Raw genomic sequence first — 16,113 nt, forward strand, 5'->3', positions numbered from 1 at the left:
TGCATTAGACTAGACCGCTGTTACATTCACTGTGCATTAGACTAGACCGCTGTTACATTCACTGTGCACTAGACTAGACCGCTGTTACATTCACTGTGCATTAGACTAGACTAGACCGCTGTTACATTCACTGTGCATTAGACTAGACCGCTGTTACATTCACTGTGCATTTAGACTAGACCGCTGTTACATTCACTGTGCATTAGACTAGACCGCTGTTACATTCACTGTGCATTAGACTAGACCGCTGTTACATTCAATGTGCATTAGACTAGACCGCTGTTACATTCAATGTGCATTAGAATAGACCACTGTTACATTCAATGTGCAGTAGACTGAATGTAACAGCGGTCTAATGTGCAGTAGACTAGACCACTGTTACATTCAATGTGCATTGAATTTATTGCGTTTATTTTTTGAAAGATTTAATAAGATTGGATAACTGAATGGGTCTTCCTGTCCAAATCTCCCACAGTGTAATAGACTGTTAAAGTGGTGTCCCGCACCAGACTGCCATCACGTCGTTAAAGTCCAGTACCCCGACGCCAAGCCGGTCAGGTGCAAGTGTGGTCGACAGTTCTGGTAAGACTACTAAATGATCTGCCTTGTCCTCTTTTTACTATGAAATGACAGTACAGTCTACTCCGTAAGAAGTCTTAAAGCACATCTTTAGAACAACAATGTCTCAAGACTCAGGAGATGGCTGGGTTAGTCAAGACTCGGGCGGTGGCTGGGTTAGTCGAGACTCTGGCGGTGGCTGGGTTAGTCGAGACTCGGGCGGTGGCTGGGTTAGTCGAGACTCGGGCGGTGGCTGGGTTAGTCGAGACTCGGGCGGTGGCTGGGTTAGTCGAGACTCGGGCGGTGGCTGGGTTAGTCGAGACTCGGGCGGTGGCTGGGTTAGTCGAGACTCGGGCGGTGGCTGGGTTAGTCGAGACTCGGGCGGTGGCTGGGTTAGTCGAGACTCGGGCGGTGGCTGGGTTAGTCGAGACTCGGGCGGTGGCTGGGTTAGTCGAGACTCGGGCGGTGGCTGGGTTAGTCGAGACTCGGGCGGTGGCTGGGTTAGTCGAGACTCGGGCGGTGGCTGGGTTAGTCGAGACTCGGGCGGTGGCTGGGTTAGTCGAGACTCGGGCGGTGGCTGGGTTAGTCGAGACTCGGGCGGTGGCTGGGTTAGTCGAGACTCGGGCGGTGGCTGGGTTAGTCGAGATCCAAAAGGAGTTGGTATGAGATCCCGGCAGCCTTGAGTTTTCCTCCCCTCCCCACGTAGCTGCCACCAGTCACAACAGGCTCCTCTGGGAGCATAGCTTCCTGTTGGCAACCTTTTACCTAATCCCTGCAACTACAACATGGGGGAGAATAGAAACAATTGATACTAATGGGATGTATTTTATCATTCCAGCTTCAACTGTGGGGAGAACTGGCACGATCCTGTCAAGTGTAAGGTATGTGCAGAAGACATGATTTAGGGCTAGCTTCTACCCTCTGACACGACATGATATAGGGCTAGCTTCTACCCTCTGACATGACATGATATAGGGCTAGCTTCTACCCTCTGACATGACATGATATAGGGCTGGGTTCTACCCTCTGACATGATATAGGGCTAGCTTCTACCCTCTGACATGACATGATATAGGGCTAGCTTCTACCCTATGACATGATTTAGGGCTAGCTTCTACCCTATGACATGATATAGGGCTAGCTTCTACCCTCTGACATGATATAGGGCTAGCTTCTACCCTCTGACATGATATAGGGCTAGCTTCTACCCTCTGACATGATATAGGGCTAGCTTCTACCCTATGACATGATATAGGGCTAGGTTCTACCCTCTGACACGACATGATATGATATAGGGCTAGGTTCTACCCTCTGACACGACATGATATGATATAGGGCTAGCTTCTACCCTCTGACGACATGATATAGGGCTAGGTTCTACCCTATGACATGATATAGGGCTAGGTTCTACCCTCTGACACGACATAGGGCTAGGTTCTACCCTCGGACACGACATAGGGCTAGGTTCTACCCTCTGACATAGGGCACGGACCGACATAGGGCGGACACGACATAGGGCTAGGTTCTACCCTCGGACATGACATAGGGCTAGGTTCTACCCTCTGACATGAGGTTCTATCGGACACGACATAGGGCTAGGTTCTACCCTCGGACACGACATAGGGAGGTTCATGACACGACATAGGGCTAGGTTCTACCCTCGGACGACATAGGACATAGGGCTAGGTTCTACCCTCGGACACGACATAGGGCTAGGTTCTACCCTCGGACACGACATAGGGCTAGGTTCTACCCTCGGACACGACATAGGGCTAGGTTCTACCCTCGGACACGACATAGGGCTAGGTTCTACCCTCGGACACGACATAGGGCTAGGTTCTACCCTCGGACACGACATAGGGCTAGGTTCTACCCTCGGACACGACATAGGGCTAGGTTCTACCCTCGGACACGACATAGGGCTAGGTTCTACCCTCGGACACGACATAGGGCTAGGTTCTACCCTCGGACACGACATAGGGCTAGGTTCTACCCTCGGACACGACATAGGGCTAGGTTCTACCCTCGGACACGACATAGGGCTAGGTTCTACCCTCGGACACGACATAGGGCTAGGTTCTACCCTCGGACACGACATAGGGCTAGGTTCTACCCTCGGACACGACATAGGGCTAGGTTCTACCCTCGGACACAACATGATATCGTGTAATAATATCATGTACACTGAGTGTACATAACAGTAGGAACAGCTTCCTAATATGGAGGTGCACCACTCCCCTTTTGCCCTTAGAACAGCCTCAATTCGTCGTGTCATGGACTCCACGGTGTCAAAAGCATTTCGCATGGATGCTGTTGTCAAGTTGTCTGGATGTCCGTTGGGTGATGGACCGGTGCGCCTGGCACCTACTACCATACTCTGTTCAAAGGCACTTTGAGTGGCACACATACAAAATCCATGTCTTAACAGGTGACATCCCCATAAGGGATCATGGCTTTCACCTGGTCAGGTTATGTCATGGGAAGTACAGGTGTTCCTAATGTTTTGTACACTCAGTGTTTGTCTGTCTTGCTGGATGAATATGCAACAATTAGTTGACCTCTTGTTGCTCTGCTGTCCTACAGTGGCTGAGAAAGTGGATTAAAAAGTGTGACGATGACAGTGAAACATCCAACTGGATTGCAGCTAATACCAAGGTATGGTTATAATGCTACATAACAGAATACCAAGGTATGGTTATAACGCTACGTAACAGAATACCAAGGTATGGTTATAACGCTACGTAACAGAATACCAAGGTATGGTTATAACGCTACATAACAGAATACCAAGGTATGGTTATAACGCTACGTAACATAATACCAAGGTATGGTTATAACGCTACGTAACATAATACCAATGTATGGTTATAACGCTACGTAACATAATACCAAGGTATGGTTATAACGCTACGTAACATAATACCTAATACTAAGGTATAGTTATAATGCTACCTAACACCTAATACTAAGGTATAGTTATAATGCTACCTAACACCTAATACTAAGGTATAGTTATAATGCTACATAACACCTAATACTAAGGTATAGTTATAATGCTACATAACACCTAATACTAAGGTATAGTTATAATGCTACATAACACCTAATACTAAGGTATAGTTATAATGCTACCTAACACCTAATACTAAGGTATAGTTATAATGCTACATAACACCTAATACTAAGGTATAGTTATAATGCTACATAACACCTAATACTAAGGTATAGTTATAATGCTACCTAATACTAAGGTATAGTTATAATGCTACCTAATACTAAGGTATAGTTATAATGCTACCTAACACCTAATACTAAGGTATAGTTATAATGCTACCTAACACCTAATACTAAGGTATAGTTATAATGCTACATAACACCTAATACTAAGGCATGGTCATAATGCTACATAATATAACAATACATAATACCAAGGTATAGTTATAATGCTACGTAACATAATACCAAGATATGATTATAACACGACATAACACCAAGGTATGTTACCAGTCCAGATCTACAGAACTGTACAGAGAGAACATCGTGGTCTGTATTTTATAAAGCGTTTCAGACTAGGAATACTGATGTAAGAGAGGCCTACTCTTGAGACTCTGTGTGAATATGGGCCCAGGTTAATGTGATCTAGATAGACGTTTTTCATACCTTGGTGTTGGCTGCGCTCCACTAGGGGGGTTTCACTGTCCTCGGCACACTTTTTCACAGGAGTGTCCAAAGTGTCACGTGACCATTGAGAAGGACGGCGGCTGCAATCACATGGTGTGTCGGAATCAGAGCTGTAAAGCTGAGTTCTGTTGGGTCTGTCTGGGTCCCTGGGAGCCACACGGCTCAGCATGGTGAGTAGTAAGAATCACACACGTTTGGTGAGTCTGGAGAAGCTGAAACAGGTGACCGTGTACTCACTTCACGGCCCTCTGTAGCTCAGTTGGTAGAGCATGGCTCTTGTAACTGCCAGGATAGTGGGATCGATTCCCGAGGCCACCCACGCATAAAAAAATAAAATTTAAAAAAGGCACGCATGACTGGAAGTTTGGATTCAATTGTCTGCTAAATGGTATACTATGTATATATAGTCACCCAACAGTTTATAAGGTACACCCATCTAGTCCCGGGGTCATTCCTCCTTTTGCCTCCAGAACAGCCTGAATTCTCCGGGGGCATTCTACAAAGTGTCGGACACGTTCCACAGGGATGTTGGTCCACAGTGACGCGATGGCATCGCGCAGTTGCTGCAGATTGGACGGCGATACATTCATGCTGCCGACAGCCCGTTCCATCTCATCCCATTATGGTCTGGGGGGCGCGACTGACCAGGCCTCTCAAGTAAACCGAACGCGCTGTCATGTTCCAGGCTCCTCAACGGTGTTGGGGATGGCATGCCCACTGGAGTCTCTTCTTGTTTTTCTTCTTTTTTTTTTTTAGCAGATAAGAGTGGAACCTGGTGTGGTCGTCTGCAGGTAACCATCCGTGACGAGGGTCAACGAGTTGTGCGTTTCCGAGATGCCGCTCTGCGTATTTATGGACCTGTTTGTGGCCCGCCCGTTAGCTTGCATGACCCCCCTTCTCCTTGGACCTCTCGTCAACGAGCTGTGTTCACCCCAAAAGGGAACTGCCACTGACTGGATGTTTTGTGTTTGTCGCACCATTCTCGATAATCCCTAGACAATGTCGTGTCTGTGAAAAGCCCAGGAGGGCGGATGTTTCTGAGATACTGGATCCGGCGCGTCTTGGCACCGACGATCACACCACGAACAAAGTCGCTTAGGTCGTTGTTGTTTTTTTGCCCATTCCAACGTGAAGTCGAACAGTAACTGAATGCCTTGATGCCTGTCTGCCTGCTTTTATATATAGCGAGACATGTGACTCACTGTCTGTAGGAGCTAATGTGTTGGTGTACCTAATAATAAACTCTCCTGTAAGTGTATATATTATTCGCGTTCACATTTAACACCTCACAATGTACCTACCTCATATCTAAAGTAGCCGTAATGATAATGATCCTGTAGGTACAACTGCAACCGCTACAATGAAGACGATGCCAAGGCAGCCAGAGATGCACAGGAGGTAAGTCTGCACGGTTACAAAACACTTTCAACTATTATATCTTCCATTCGATTACCGTTGTAAAAAATGGAAGGTTATATAGTCACTGTTGTAGTGGGCGGTAGGTAGGTTATATAGTCACTGTTGTAGTGGGCGGTAGGTAGGTAGGTTATAGTCACTGTTGTAGTGGGCGGTAGGTAGGTAGGTTATAGTCACTGTTGTAGTGGGCGGTAGGTAGGTAGGTTATATAGTCACTGTTGTAGTGGGCGGTAGGTAGGTAGGTTATAGTCACTGTTGTAGTGGGCGGTAGGTAGGTAGGTTATATAGTCACTGTTGTAGTGGGCGGTAGGTAGGTAGGTTATATAGTCACTGTTGTAGTGGGCGGTAGGTAGGTAGGTTATATAGTCACTGTTGTAGTGGGCGGTAGGTAGGTAGGTTATATAGTCACTGTTGTAGTGGGCGGTAGGTAGGTAGGTTATATAGTCACTGTTGTAGTGGGCGGTAGGTAGGTAGGTAGGTTATATAGTCACTGTTGTAGTGGGCGGTAGGTAGGTAGGTAGGTTATATAGTCACTGTTGTAGTGGGCGGTAGGTAGGTAGGTAGGTTATATAGTCACTGTTGTAGTGGGCGGTAGGTAGGTAGGTAGGTTATATAGTCACTGTTGTAGTGGGCGGTAGGTAGGTAGGTTATATAGTCACTGTTGTAGTGGGCGGTAGGTAGGTAGGTTATATAGTCACTGTTGTAGTGGGCGGTAGGTAGGTAGGTTATATAGTCACTGTTGTAGTGGGCGGTAGGTAGGTAGGTTATATAGTCACTGTTGTAGTGGGCGGTAGGTAGGTAGGTTATATAGTCACTGTTGTAGTGGGCGGTAGGTAGGTAGGTTATATAGTCACTGTTGTAGTGGGCGGTAGGTAGGTAGGTTATATAGTCACTGTTGTAGTGGGCGGTAGGTAGGTAGGTTATATAGTCACTGTTGTAGTGGGCGGTAGGTAGGTAGGTTATATAGTCACTGTTGTAGTGGGCGGTAGGTAGGTAGGTTATATAGTCACTGTTGTAGTGGGCGGTAGGTAGGTAGGTTATATAGTCACTGTTGTAGTGGGCGGTAGGTAGGTAGGTTATATAGTCACTGTTGTAGTGGGCGGTAGGTAGGTAGGTTATATAGTCACTGTTGTAGTGGGCGGTAGGTAGGTAGGTTATATAGTCACTGTTGTAGTGGGCGGTAGGTAGGTAGGTTATATAGTCACTGTTGTAGTGGGCGGTAGGTAGGTAGGTTATATAGTCACTGTTGTAGTGGGCGGTAGGTAGGTAGGTTATATAGTCACTGTTGTAGTGGGCGGTAGGTAGGTAGGTTATATAGTCACTGTTGTAGTGGGCGGTAGGTAGGTAGGTTATATAGTCACTGTTGTAGTGGGCGGTAGGTAGGTAGGTTATATAGTCACTGTTGTAGTGGGCGGTAGGTCAGGTAGGTTATATAGTCACTGTTGTAGTGGGCGGTAGGTAGGTAGGTTATAGTCACTGTTGTAGTGGGCGGTAGGTAGGTAGGTAGGTTTATAGTCACTGTTGTAGTGGGCGGTAGGTAGGTAGGTAGGTTTATAGTCACTGTTGTAGTGGGCGGTAGGTAGGTAGGTAGGTTATATAGTCACTGTTGTAGTGGGCGGTAGGTAGGTAGGTAGGTTATATAGTCACTGTTGTAGTGGGCGGTAGGTAGGTAGGTAGGTTATATAGTCACTGTTGTAGTGGGCGGTAGGTAGGTAGGTAGGTTATATAGTCACTGTTGTAGTGGGCGGTAGGTAGGTAGGTAGGTAGGTTATATAGTCACTGTTGTAGTGGGCGGTAGGTAGGTAGGTAGGTAGGTTATATAGTCACTGTTGTAGTGGGCGGTAGGTAGGTAGGTTGGTTATATAGTCACTGTTGTAGTGGGCGGTAGGTAGGTAGGTTGGTTATATAGTCACTGTTGTAGTGGGCGGTAGGTAGGTAGGTTGGTTATATAGTCACTGTTGTAGTGGGCGGTAGGTAGGTAGGTTGGTTATATAGTCACTGTTGTAGTGGGCGGTAGGTAGGTAGGTTATATAGTCACTGTTGTAGTGGGCGGTAGGTAGGTAGGTTATATAGTCACTGTTGTAGTGGGCGGTAGGTAGGTAGGTTATATAGTCACTGTTGTAGTGGGCGGTAGGTAGGTAGGTTATATAGTCACTGTTGTAGTGGGCGGTAGGTAGGTAGGTTATATAGTCACTGTTGTAGTGGGCGGTAGGTAGGTAGGTTATATAGTCACTGTTGTAGTGGGCGGTAGGTAGGTAGGTTATATAGTCACTGTTGTAGTGGGCGGTAGGTAGGTAGGTTATATAGTCACTGTTGTAGTGGGCGGTAGGTAGGTAGGTTATATAGTCACTGTTGTAGTGGGCGGTAGGTAGGTAGGTTATATAGTCACTGTTGTAGTGGGCGGTAGGTAGGTAGGTAGGTTATATAGTCACTGTTGTAGTGGGCGGTAGGTAGGTAGGTAGGTATATAGTCACTGTTGTAGTGGGCGGTAGGTAGGTAGGTAGGTTATATAGTCACTGTTGTAGTGGGCGGTAGGTAGGTAGGTAGGTTATATAGTCACTGTTGTAGTGGGCGGTAGGTAGGTAGGTAGGTTATATAGTCACTGTTGTAGTGGGCGGTAGGTAGGTAGGTAGGTTATATAGTCACTGTTGTAGTGGGCGGTAGGTAGGTAGGTTATATAGTCACTGTTGTAGTGGGCGGTAGGTAGGTAGGTTATATAGTCACTGTTGTAGTGGGCGGTAGGTAGGTAGGTTATATAGTCACTGTTGTAGTGGGCGGTAGGTAGGTAGGTTATATAGTCACTGTTGTAGTGGGCGGTAGGTAGGTAGGTTATATAGTCACTGTTGTAGTGGGCGGTAGGTAGGTAGGTTATATAGTCACTGTTGTAGTGGGCGGTAGGTAGGTAGGTTATATAGTCACTGTTGTAGTGGGCGGTAGGTAGGTAGGTTATATAGTCACTGTTGTAGTGGGCGGTAGGTAGGTAGGTTATATAGTCACTGTTGTAGTGGGCGGTAGGTAGGTAGGTTATATAGTCACTGTTGTAGTGGGCGGTAGGTAGGTAGGTTATATAGTCACTGTTGTAGTGGGCGGTAGGTAGGTAGGTTATATAGTCACTGTTGTAGTGGGCGGTAGGTAGGTAGGTAGGTTATATAGTCACTGTTGTAGTGGGCGGTAGGTAGGTAGGTAGGTTATATAGTCACTGTTGTAGTGGGCGGTAGGTAGGTAGGTAGGTTATATAGTCACTGTTGTAGTGGGCGGTAGGTAGGTAGGTAGGTTATATAGTCACTGGGCGGTAGGTAGGTAGGTAGGTTATATAGTCACTGTTGTAGTGGGCGGTAGGTAGGTAGGTAGGTTATATAGTCACTGTTGTAGTGGGCGGTAGGTAGGTAGGTAGGTTATATAGTCACTGTTGTAGTGGGCGGTAGGTAGGTAGGTAGGTTATATAGTCACTGTTGTAGTGGGCGGTAGGTAGGTAGGTAGGTTATATAGTCACTGTTGTAGTGGGCGGTAGGTAGGTAGGTAGGTTATATAGTCACTGTTGTAGTGGGCGGTAGGTAGGTAGGTAGGTTATATAGTCACTGTTGTAGTGGGCGGTAGGTAGGTAGGTAGGTTATATAGTCACTGTTGTAGTGGGCGGTAGGTAGGTAGGTAGGTTATATAGTCACTGTTGTAGTGGGCGGTAGGTAGGTAGGTAGGTTATATAGTCACTGTTGTAGTGGGCGGTAGGTAGGTAGGTAGGTTATATAGTCACTGTTGTAGTGGGCGGTAGGTAGGTAGGTTATATAGTCACTGTTGTTAGGTAGGTAGTCATATAGTCACTGTTGTAGTGGGCGTAGGTAGGTAGGTAGGTTATATAGTCACTGTTGTAGTGGGCGGTAGGTAGGTAGGTTATATAGTCACTGTTGTAGTGGGCGGTAGGTAGGTAGGTAGGTTATATAGTCACTGTTGTAGTGGGCGGTAGGTAGGTAGGTAGGTTATATAGTCACTGTTGTGTTAGGTAGGTTGGTTATATAGTCACTGTTGTAGTGGGCGGTAGGTAGGTAGGTTATATAGTCACTGTTGTAGTTGTAGTAGGTTATATAGTCACTGTTGTAGTGGGCGGTAGGTAGGTAGGTTATATAGTCACTGTTGTAGTGGGCGGTAGGTAGGTAGGTTATATAGTCACTGTTGTAGTGGGCGGTAGGTAGGTAGGTTATATAGTCACACTAGGTTATATAGTCACTGTTGTAGTGGGCGGTAGGTAGGTAGGTTATATAGTCACTGTTGTAGTGGGCGGTAGGTAGGTAGGTTATATAGTCACTGTTGTAGTGGGCGGTAGGTAGGTAGGTTATATAGTCACTGTTGTAGTGGGCGGTAGGTAGGTAGGTTATATAGTCACTGTTGTAGTGGGCGGTAGGTAGGTAGGTTATATAGTCACTGTTGTAGTGGGCGGTAGGTAGGTAGGTTATATAGTCACTGTTGTAGTGGGCGGTAGGTAGGTAGGTTATATAGTCACTGTTGTAGTGGGCGGTAGGTAGGTAGGTTATATAGTCACTGTTGTAGTGGGCGGTAGGTAGGTAGGTTATATAGTCACTGTTGTAGTGGGCGGTAGGTAGGTAGGTTATATAGTCACTGTTGTAGTGGGCGGTAGGTAGGTAGGTTATATAGTCACTGTTGTAGTGGGCGGTAGGTAGGTAGGTTATAGTCACTGTTGTAGTGGGCGGTAGGTAGGTAGGTAGGTTATAGTCACTGTTGTAGTGGGCGGTAGGTAGGTAGGTAGGTTATAGTCACTGTTGTAGTGGGCGGTAGGTAGGTAGGTAGGTTATATAGTCACTGTTGTAGTGGGCGGTAGGTAGGTAGGTAGGTTATATAGTCACTGTTGTAGTGGGCGGTAGGTAGGTAGGTAGGTTATATAGTCACTGTTGTAGTGGGCGGTAGGTAGGTAGGTTATATAGTCACTGTTGTAGTGGGCGGTAGGTAGGTAGGTTATATAGTCACTGTTGTAGTGGGCGGTAGGTAGGTAGGTTATATAGTCACTGTTGTAGTGGGCGGTAGGTAGGTAGGTTATATAGTCACTGTTGTAGTGGGCGGTAGGTAGGTAGGTTATATAGTCACTGTTGTAGTGGGCGGTAGGTAGGTAGGTTATATAGTCACTGTTGTAGTGGGCGGTAGGTAGGTAGGTTATATAGTCACTGTTGTAGTGGGCGGTAGGTAGGTTATATAGTCACTGTTGTAGTGGGCGGTAGGTAGGTTATATAGTCACTGTTGTAGTGGGCGGTAGGTAGGTTATATAGTCACTGTTGTAGTGGGCGGTAGGTAGGTAGGTAGGTTATATAGTCACTGTTGTAGTGGGCGGTAGGTAGGTAGGTAGGTTATATAGTCACTGTTGTAGTGGGCGGTAGGTAGGTAGGTTATATAGTCACTGTTGTAGTGGGCGGTAGGTAGGTAGGTTATATAGTCACTTTTGTAGTGGGCGGTAGGTAGGTTATATAGTCACTGTTGTAGTGGGCGGTAGGTAGGTTATATAGTCACTGTTGTAGTGGGCGGTAGGTAGGTAGGTTATAGTCAAATCAAATCAAATCAAATCAAATTTATTTATATAGCCCTTCGTACATCAGCTGATATCTCAAAGTCAGAAACCCAGCCTAAAACCCCAAACAGCAAACAATGCAGGTGTAAAAGCACTGTTGTAGGAAAAACTCCCTAGAAAGGCCAAAACCTAGGAAGAAACCTAGAGAGGAACCGGGCTATGTGGGGTGGCCAGTCCTCTTCTGGCTGTGCCAGGTAGAGATTATAACATAGATGTTCAAAGTTCATAAATGACCACTGGTCAAATAATAATAAGGCAGAACAGTTGAAACTGGAGCAGCAGCACAGTCAGGTGGACTGGGGACAGCAAGGAGCCATCATGTCAGGTAGTCCTGGGGCACGGTCCTAGGGCTTCCGAGAGAGAGAAAGAAAGAGAGAATTAGAGAGTCATGTTGTAGTCCTCTTCTGGCTGTGCCGGGTGGAGATTATAACAGAACGTGGCCAAGATGTTCAAATGTTCATAAATGACCAGCATGGTTGAATAATAGTAAGGCAGAACAGTTGAAACTGGAGCAGGAGCATGGCCAGGTGGACTGGGGACAGCAAGGAGTCCTCATGTCAGGTAGTCCTGGGACATGGTCCTAGGGCCCAGGCCAGTTGAAACTGGAGCAGCAGCATAGGTGGACTATATAGTCACATGTCAGGTAGTCCTGGGGCATGGTTCTAGGGCTCAGGTCCTCCGAGAGAGAGAAAGAAGGAGAGAATTAGAGAACGCACACTTAGATTTACACAGGACACCGAATAGGACAGGAGAAGTACTCCAGATAAACAAACTGACCCTAGCCCCCCGACACATAAACTACTGCAGCATAAATACTGGAGGCTGAGACAGTCACTGTTGTAGTGGGCGGTAGGTAGGTTATATAGTCACTGTTGTAGTGGGCGGTAGGTAGGTAGGTTATATAGTCACTGTTGTAGTGGGCGGTAGGTAGGTAGGTAGGTTATATAGTCACTGCTGTAGTGGGCGGTAGGTAGGTTATAGTCACTGTAATTAATTGAAGGTGTTACAGCACTTCCTGTTCTACTGTAATTAAATGATGGAGTTACAGCACTTCCTGTTCTACTGTAATTAAGTGATGGCGTTACAGCACTTCCTGTTCTACTGTAATTAATTGAAGGCGTTACAGCACTTCCTGTTCTACTGTAATTAATTGAAGGCGTTACAGCACTTCCTGTTCTACTGTAATTAAGTGATGGCGTTACAGCACTTCCTGTTCTACTGTAATTAAGTGATGGCGTTACAGCACTTCCTGTTCTACTGTAATTAAGTGATGGCGTTACAGCACTTTCTGTTCTACTGTAATTAAGTGATGGCGTTACAGCACTTTCTGTTCTACTGTAATTAAGTTAAGGCGTGTGCGTTACAGCGCTCCAGAGCAATGTTACAGCGGTACCTGTTCTACTGCAACCGTTACATGAACCACATGCAGTCGCTGCGCTTCGAGCACAAGCTGTACGCCGGGGTCAAGGCCAAGATGGAGGAGATGCAGCAGCACAACATGTCCTGGATCGAGGTGCAGTTCCTGAAGAAGGCAGTGGACGTGCTGTGTCAGTGTCGCTCCACTCTCATGTTCACCTACGTCTTCGCCTTCTACCTGAAGAAGAACAACCAGTCCATCATCTTTGAGGTACGGTGTGACCTTAACCCCAGGGTTTCTTTTTTTTTTTGTCCTAACAATACACAGCTGATTTAAAATAACTAATCATGAAGCTTTGATAATTTGTATCAGCTGTGTAGTGTATGGGATAAAAACAAAATGGTCACCCACCTCTTGGGGCCTAGAGGACTGAGTTTGAGAAACCCTGCCCAAACCCTTCTACCTCAAGAACAGCCAGTCCATCTTTCATGTAAGGGGAGGGGGTGGAATCTAGCCCCAGCTCCGACCCTGGTAGCTAGCCGGCCCCAGCTCCGACCCTGGTAGCTAGCCGGCCCCAGCTCCGACCCTGGTAGCTAGCCGGCCCCAGCTCCGACCCTGGTAGCTAGCCGGCCCCAGCTCCGACCCTGGTAGCTAGCCGGCCCCAGCTCCGATCCTAAACTCTTCTGTATAAACAGCTAACTCAAACCCTTCAAGAACAACAGCCTGTCGTCATACTTTTCTCTGGTCTGGTGCGGGTTAGGGTTAGGGTTAACCCTTATGACCCCGGTGTGGTGGTATATGGGTGACTGGGCTGAACGCTCACTGACTGAGACGGACTTGTTGTTATGTCATCAGAACAACCAGGCGGACCTGGAGAACTGCACAGAGACGTTGTCAGGATATCTGGAGAGGGACATCTCCCAGGATTCCTTGCAGGACATCAAGCAAAAAGTACAAGATAAATACAGGTGGGTTGGAAGCTTTTACGTCGCTACATGAACCAATTTACAACCTGAAAATGGCATAGCGTGATACATTTACCCTCTATGGTAAGGCCCTGAAACATTTGGGGCAGCAGCAGTGGTTAGAGTGTTGGACTAGTAACCGGAAGGTTGCAAGTTCAAACCCCGAGCTGACAAGGTACAAATCTGTCGTTCTGCCCCTGAACAGGCAGTTAACCCACTGTTCCCCGGTAGGCCGTCATTGAAAATAATAATTGGTTCTTAACTGACTTGAATGGTTAAATAAAGGTAAAATAAATAAATCGGTGTCTAGAGATATTGTCCAAAATATACCTGAGTTGTCAAAACGTTAGGAACATCTTCCTGATACTGAGATGCCCCTCCCCTTCAGAACAGCCTCAATTCATTGGGGCATAGACTCTACGAGGTGTTGAAAATGTTGACTCCAATGTTTCCCACAGTCCCCCCCTCCCCCTTCAGAACAGCCTCAATTCATTGGGGCATGGACTCTACGAGGTGTTGAAAATGTTGACTCCAATGTTCCCCCCTTCAGAACAGCCTCAATTCATTGGGGCATGGAATCTACGAGGTGTTGAAAATGTTGACTCCAATGTTTCCCACAGTTGTCTGGATGTCCTTTGGGTGGTGGACCATCCTTGATACACACTGGAAACTGTTGACCCGCTACCCCGTTCAAAGGCACTTCAATATTTTGTCTTGCCCGTTCACTCTCTGACTAGCAGACATTCACAATCCATGTCTCAATTGTCTTGAGGCTTAAAAACCCTTTAACCAGGTCTCCTCCCCTTTAACCAGGTCTCCTCCCCTTTAACCAGGTCTCCTCCCCTTTAACCAGGTCTCCTCCCCTTTAACCAGGTCTCCTCCCCTTTAACCAGGTCTCCTCCCCTTTAACCAGGTCTCCTCCCCTTTAACCAGGTCTCCTCCCCTTTAACCAGGTCTCCTCCCCTTTAACCAGGTCTCCTCCCCTTCATCTACTCTGATTTTGAAGTGGATTTAACAGGTGACATCCAATAAGGGCCCCTGGTTTCACCTAGTCTGTCATGGAAAGAGGTGTTCTTGATGTTTGGTGTACTCCTGTGTATATTCTCTCCCATGTGTGTGGATGCTGTACATCATCTCTCTCCTGTGTCCTGTGTAGATATTGTGAGAGCCGGCGGAGGGTGCTGCTACAACACGTTCACGAAGGCTATGAAAAGGACCAATGGGAGTACATAGAGGATTAAGAAGGACCAATGGGAGTACATTGGCCTCTCCTCATGGACCATCTCTAGAGAGAATATATTTTCTTTGCCCCCCCCTCTCGGACCATCTCTAGAGAATATTTGTTCTTAGTCCTTGAGGAGAGGATATCTGTGTTCTGTAAGTGTCTCTCTAATATCTCTACCCTCTCCACACCATCTCTGAGTATCTCTTCTCTAGAGAATAGAATCTCTCTTTCCTCTACCTTCTGCACATCACCATGGGCTATCTCCTAGTTTAGAGGATATCTCCTGGGACACCACCCACCATTACATCCTACTCACCTGCCTGGTTTAATGGAAACGTTCAAAGGAAATCGTCAATAAGAGGGTAGAATATTATCACAGTGTTGTTAACAACAGTGTGAGAAGACTGACCATTCAAGAGTGGATCGATTTCTGGTCCCAGTCCATCCCTCCTGGCCGGGTGTTACTGAACTGCATCGGATTTCATACGACTGCCAAAAAAAGGGGCATAGATCACATGGAAAACAGCTGCTGCACATAGAGCTGTGACATCTAGAACAGCTGCTTCACGTAGACCTGTGACATCTAGAACAGCTGCTGCAGTTAAGTCTGAAGGTGACACCAAAGTGACCATCGTTCAAAACCAATCCTTTTTTTTTTTGCCCCAGTCGTTTTGGCAAATTTAGGACTCGTTCTTGCCCCCCAAAATGCTTGTGTTGACACCATTATTCAAGAAAGTATAATTATATTAAATGATATGTTTGATTTTAATAAATGTCATTACTGGGAGTATTGTGTGAGTCAGTAGAATAGAACTCTCAACTGAAATGGTTTTATATGAATTACTTGAATATATACAGCAGGAGTGTCTCGGTGTGTATTTGCACTGTAGTATTCAAAATTCTGTTCACAGGTTCTTCAGAAATCCTGGTTGGAAGATTCCCACTATCAGGAGCGAATAAGCAGAAATCTGGGATCCCTCCAACCAGGATTTCGCGACCTTAATTTGCAGTGTGTACAATCAGTCTAGAATGAGATCTCTAAAGCCTCGTTCACACTGCAGGCCTTAATGCTCAAATCAGTTTTTTTTTTCTCAAATCCGTTATAAAATACCTTTTTGTCCAAACAGCAAGTTGCAACTGACCAAATCAGGTGTGTGTGTTCAGACGGAAGTCGTTTGCTCGTATGGCTATGCTAGTTGTCATAGTAACGACGGGTGTGTGTGTGTTCAGACGGAAGTCGTTTGCTCGTATGGCTATGCTAGTTGTCATAGTAACGACGGGTGTGTGTGTGTTCAGGTGTTTAGGCTGATTAGTGGTGGTGCTTGTGCTTCCTATCACACAG

At 46.5% G+C, this 16,113-nt stretch overlaps 1 protein-coding gene across 1 annotated transcript in view; it reads left to right on the top strand.

Moving 5' to 3' along the window:
* Positions 1 to 15,558, top strand: part of LOC124037433 (E3 ubiquitin-protein ligase arih1-like) — a 29,312-nt gene extending 13,754 nt beyond the window's left edge. The window contains exons 7-14 of the mRNA XM_046352131.1: positions 476 to 582; positions 1,397 to 1,439; positions 3,142 to 3,213; positions 4,279 to 4,409; positions 5,580 to 5,637; positions 12,591 to 12,851; positions 13,437 to 13,549; positions 14,703 to 15,558. Coding sequence (XP_046208087.1) covers positions 476 to 582; positions 1,397 to 1,439; positions 3,142 to 3,213; positions 4,279 to 4,409; positions 5,580 to 5,637; positions 12,591 to 12,851; positions 13,437 to 13,549; positions 14,703 to 14,787 — 870 coding nt within the window. The 3' untranslated portion in view covers positions 14,788 to 15,558. The remainder of the gene's footprint in view (positions 1 to 475; positions 583 to 1,396; positions 1,440 to 3,141; positions 3,214 to 4,278; positions 4,410 to 5,579; positions 5,638 to 12,590; positions 12,852 to 13,436; positions 13,550 to 14,702) is intronic.
* Positions 15,559 to 16,113: the final 555 nt, after the last annotated feature.

The sequence above is a fragment of the Oncorhynchus gorbuscha genome, linkage group LG06 (genome assembly GCF_021184085.1).
Source record: "Oncorhynchus gorbuscha isolate QuinsamMale2020 ecotype Even-year linkage group LG06, OgorEven_v1.0, whole genome shotgun sequence".
Lineage (NCBI taxonomy): Eukaryota > Metazoa > Chordata > Actinopteri > Salmoniformes > Salmonidae > Oncorhynchus > Oncorhynchus gorbuscha.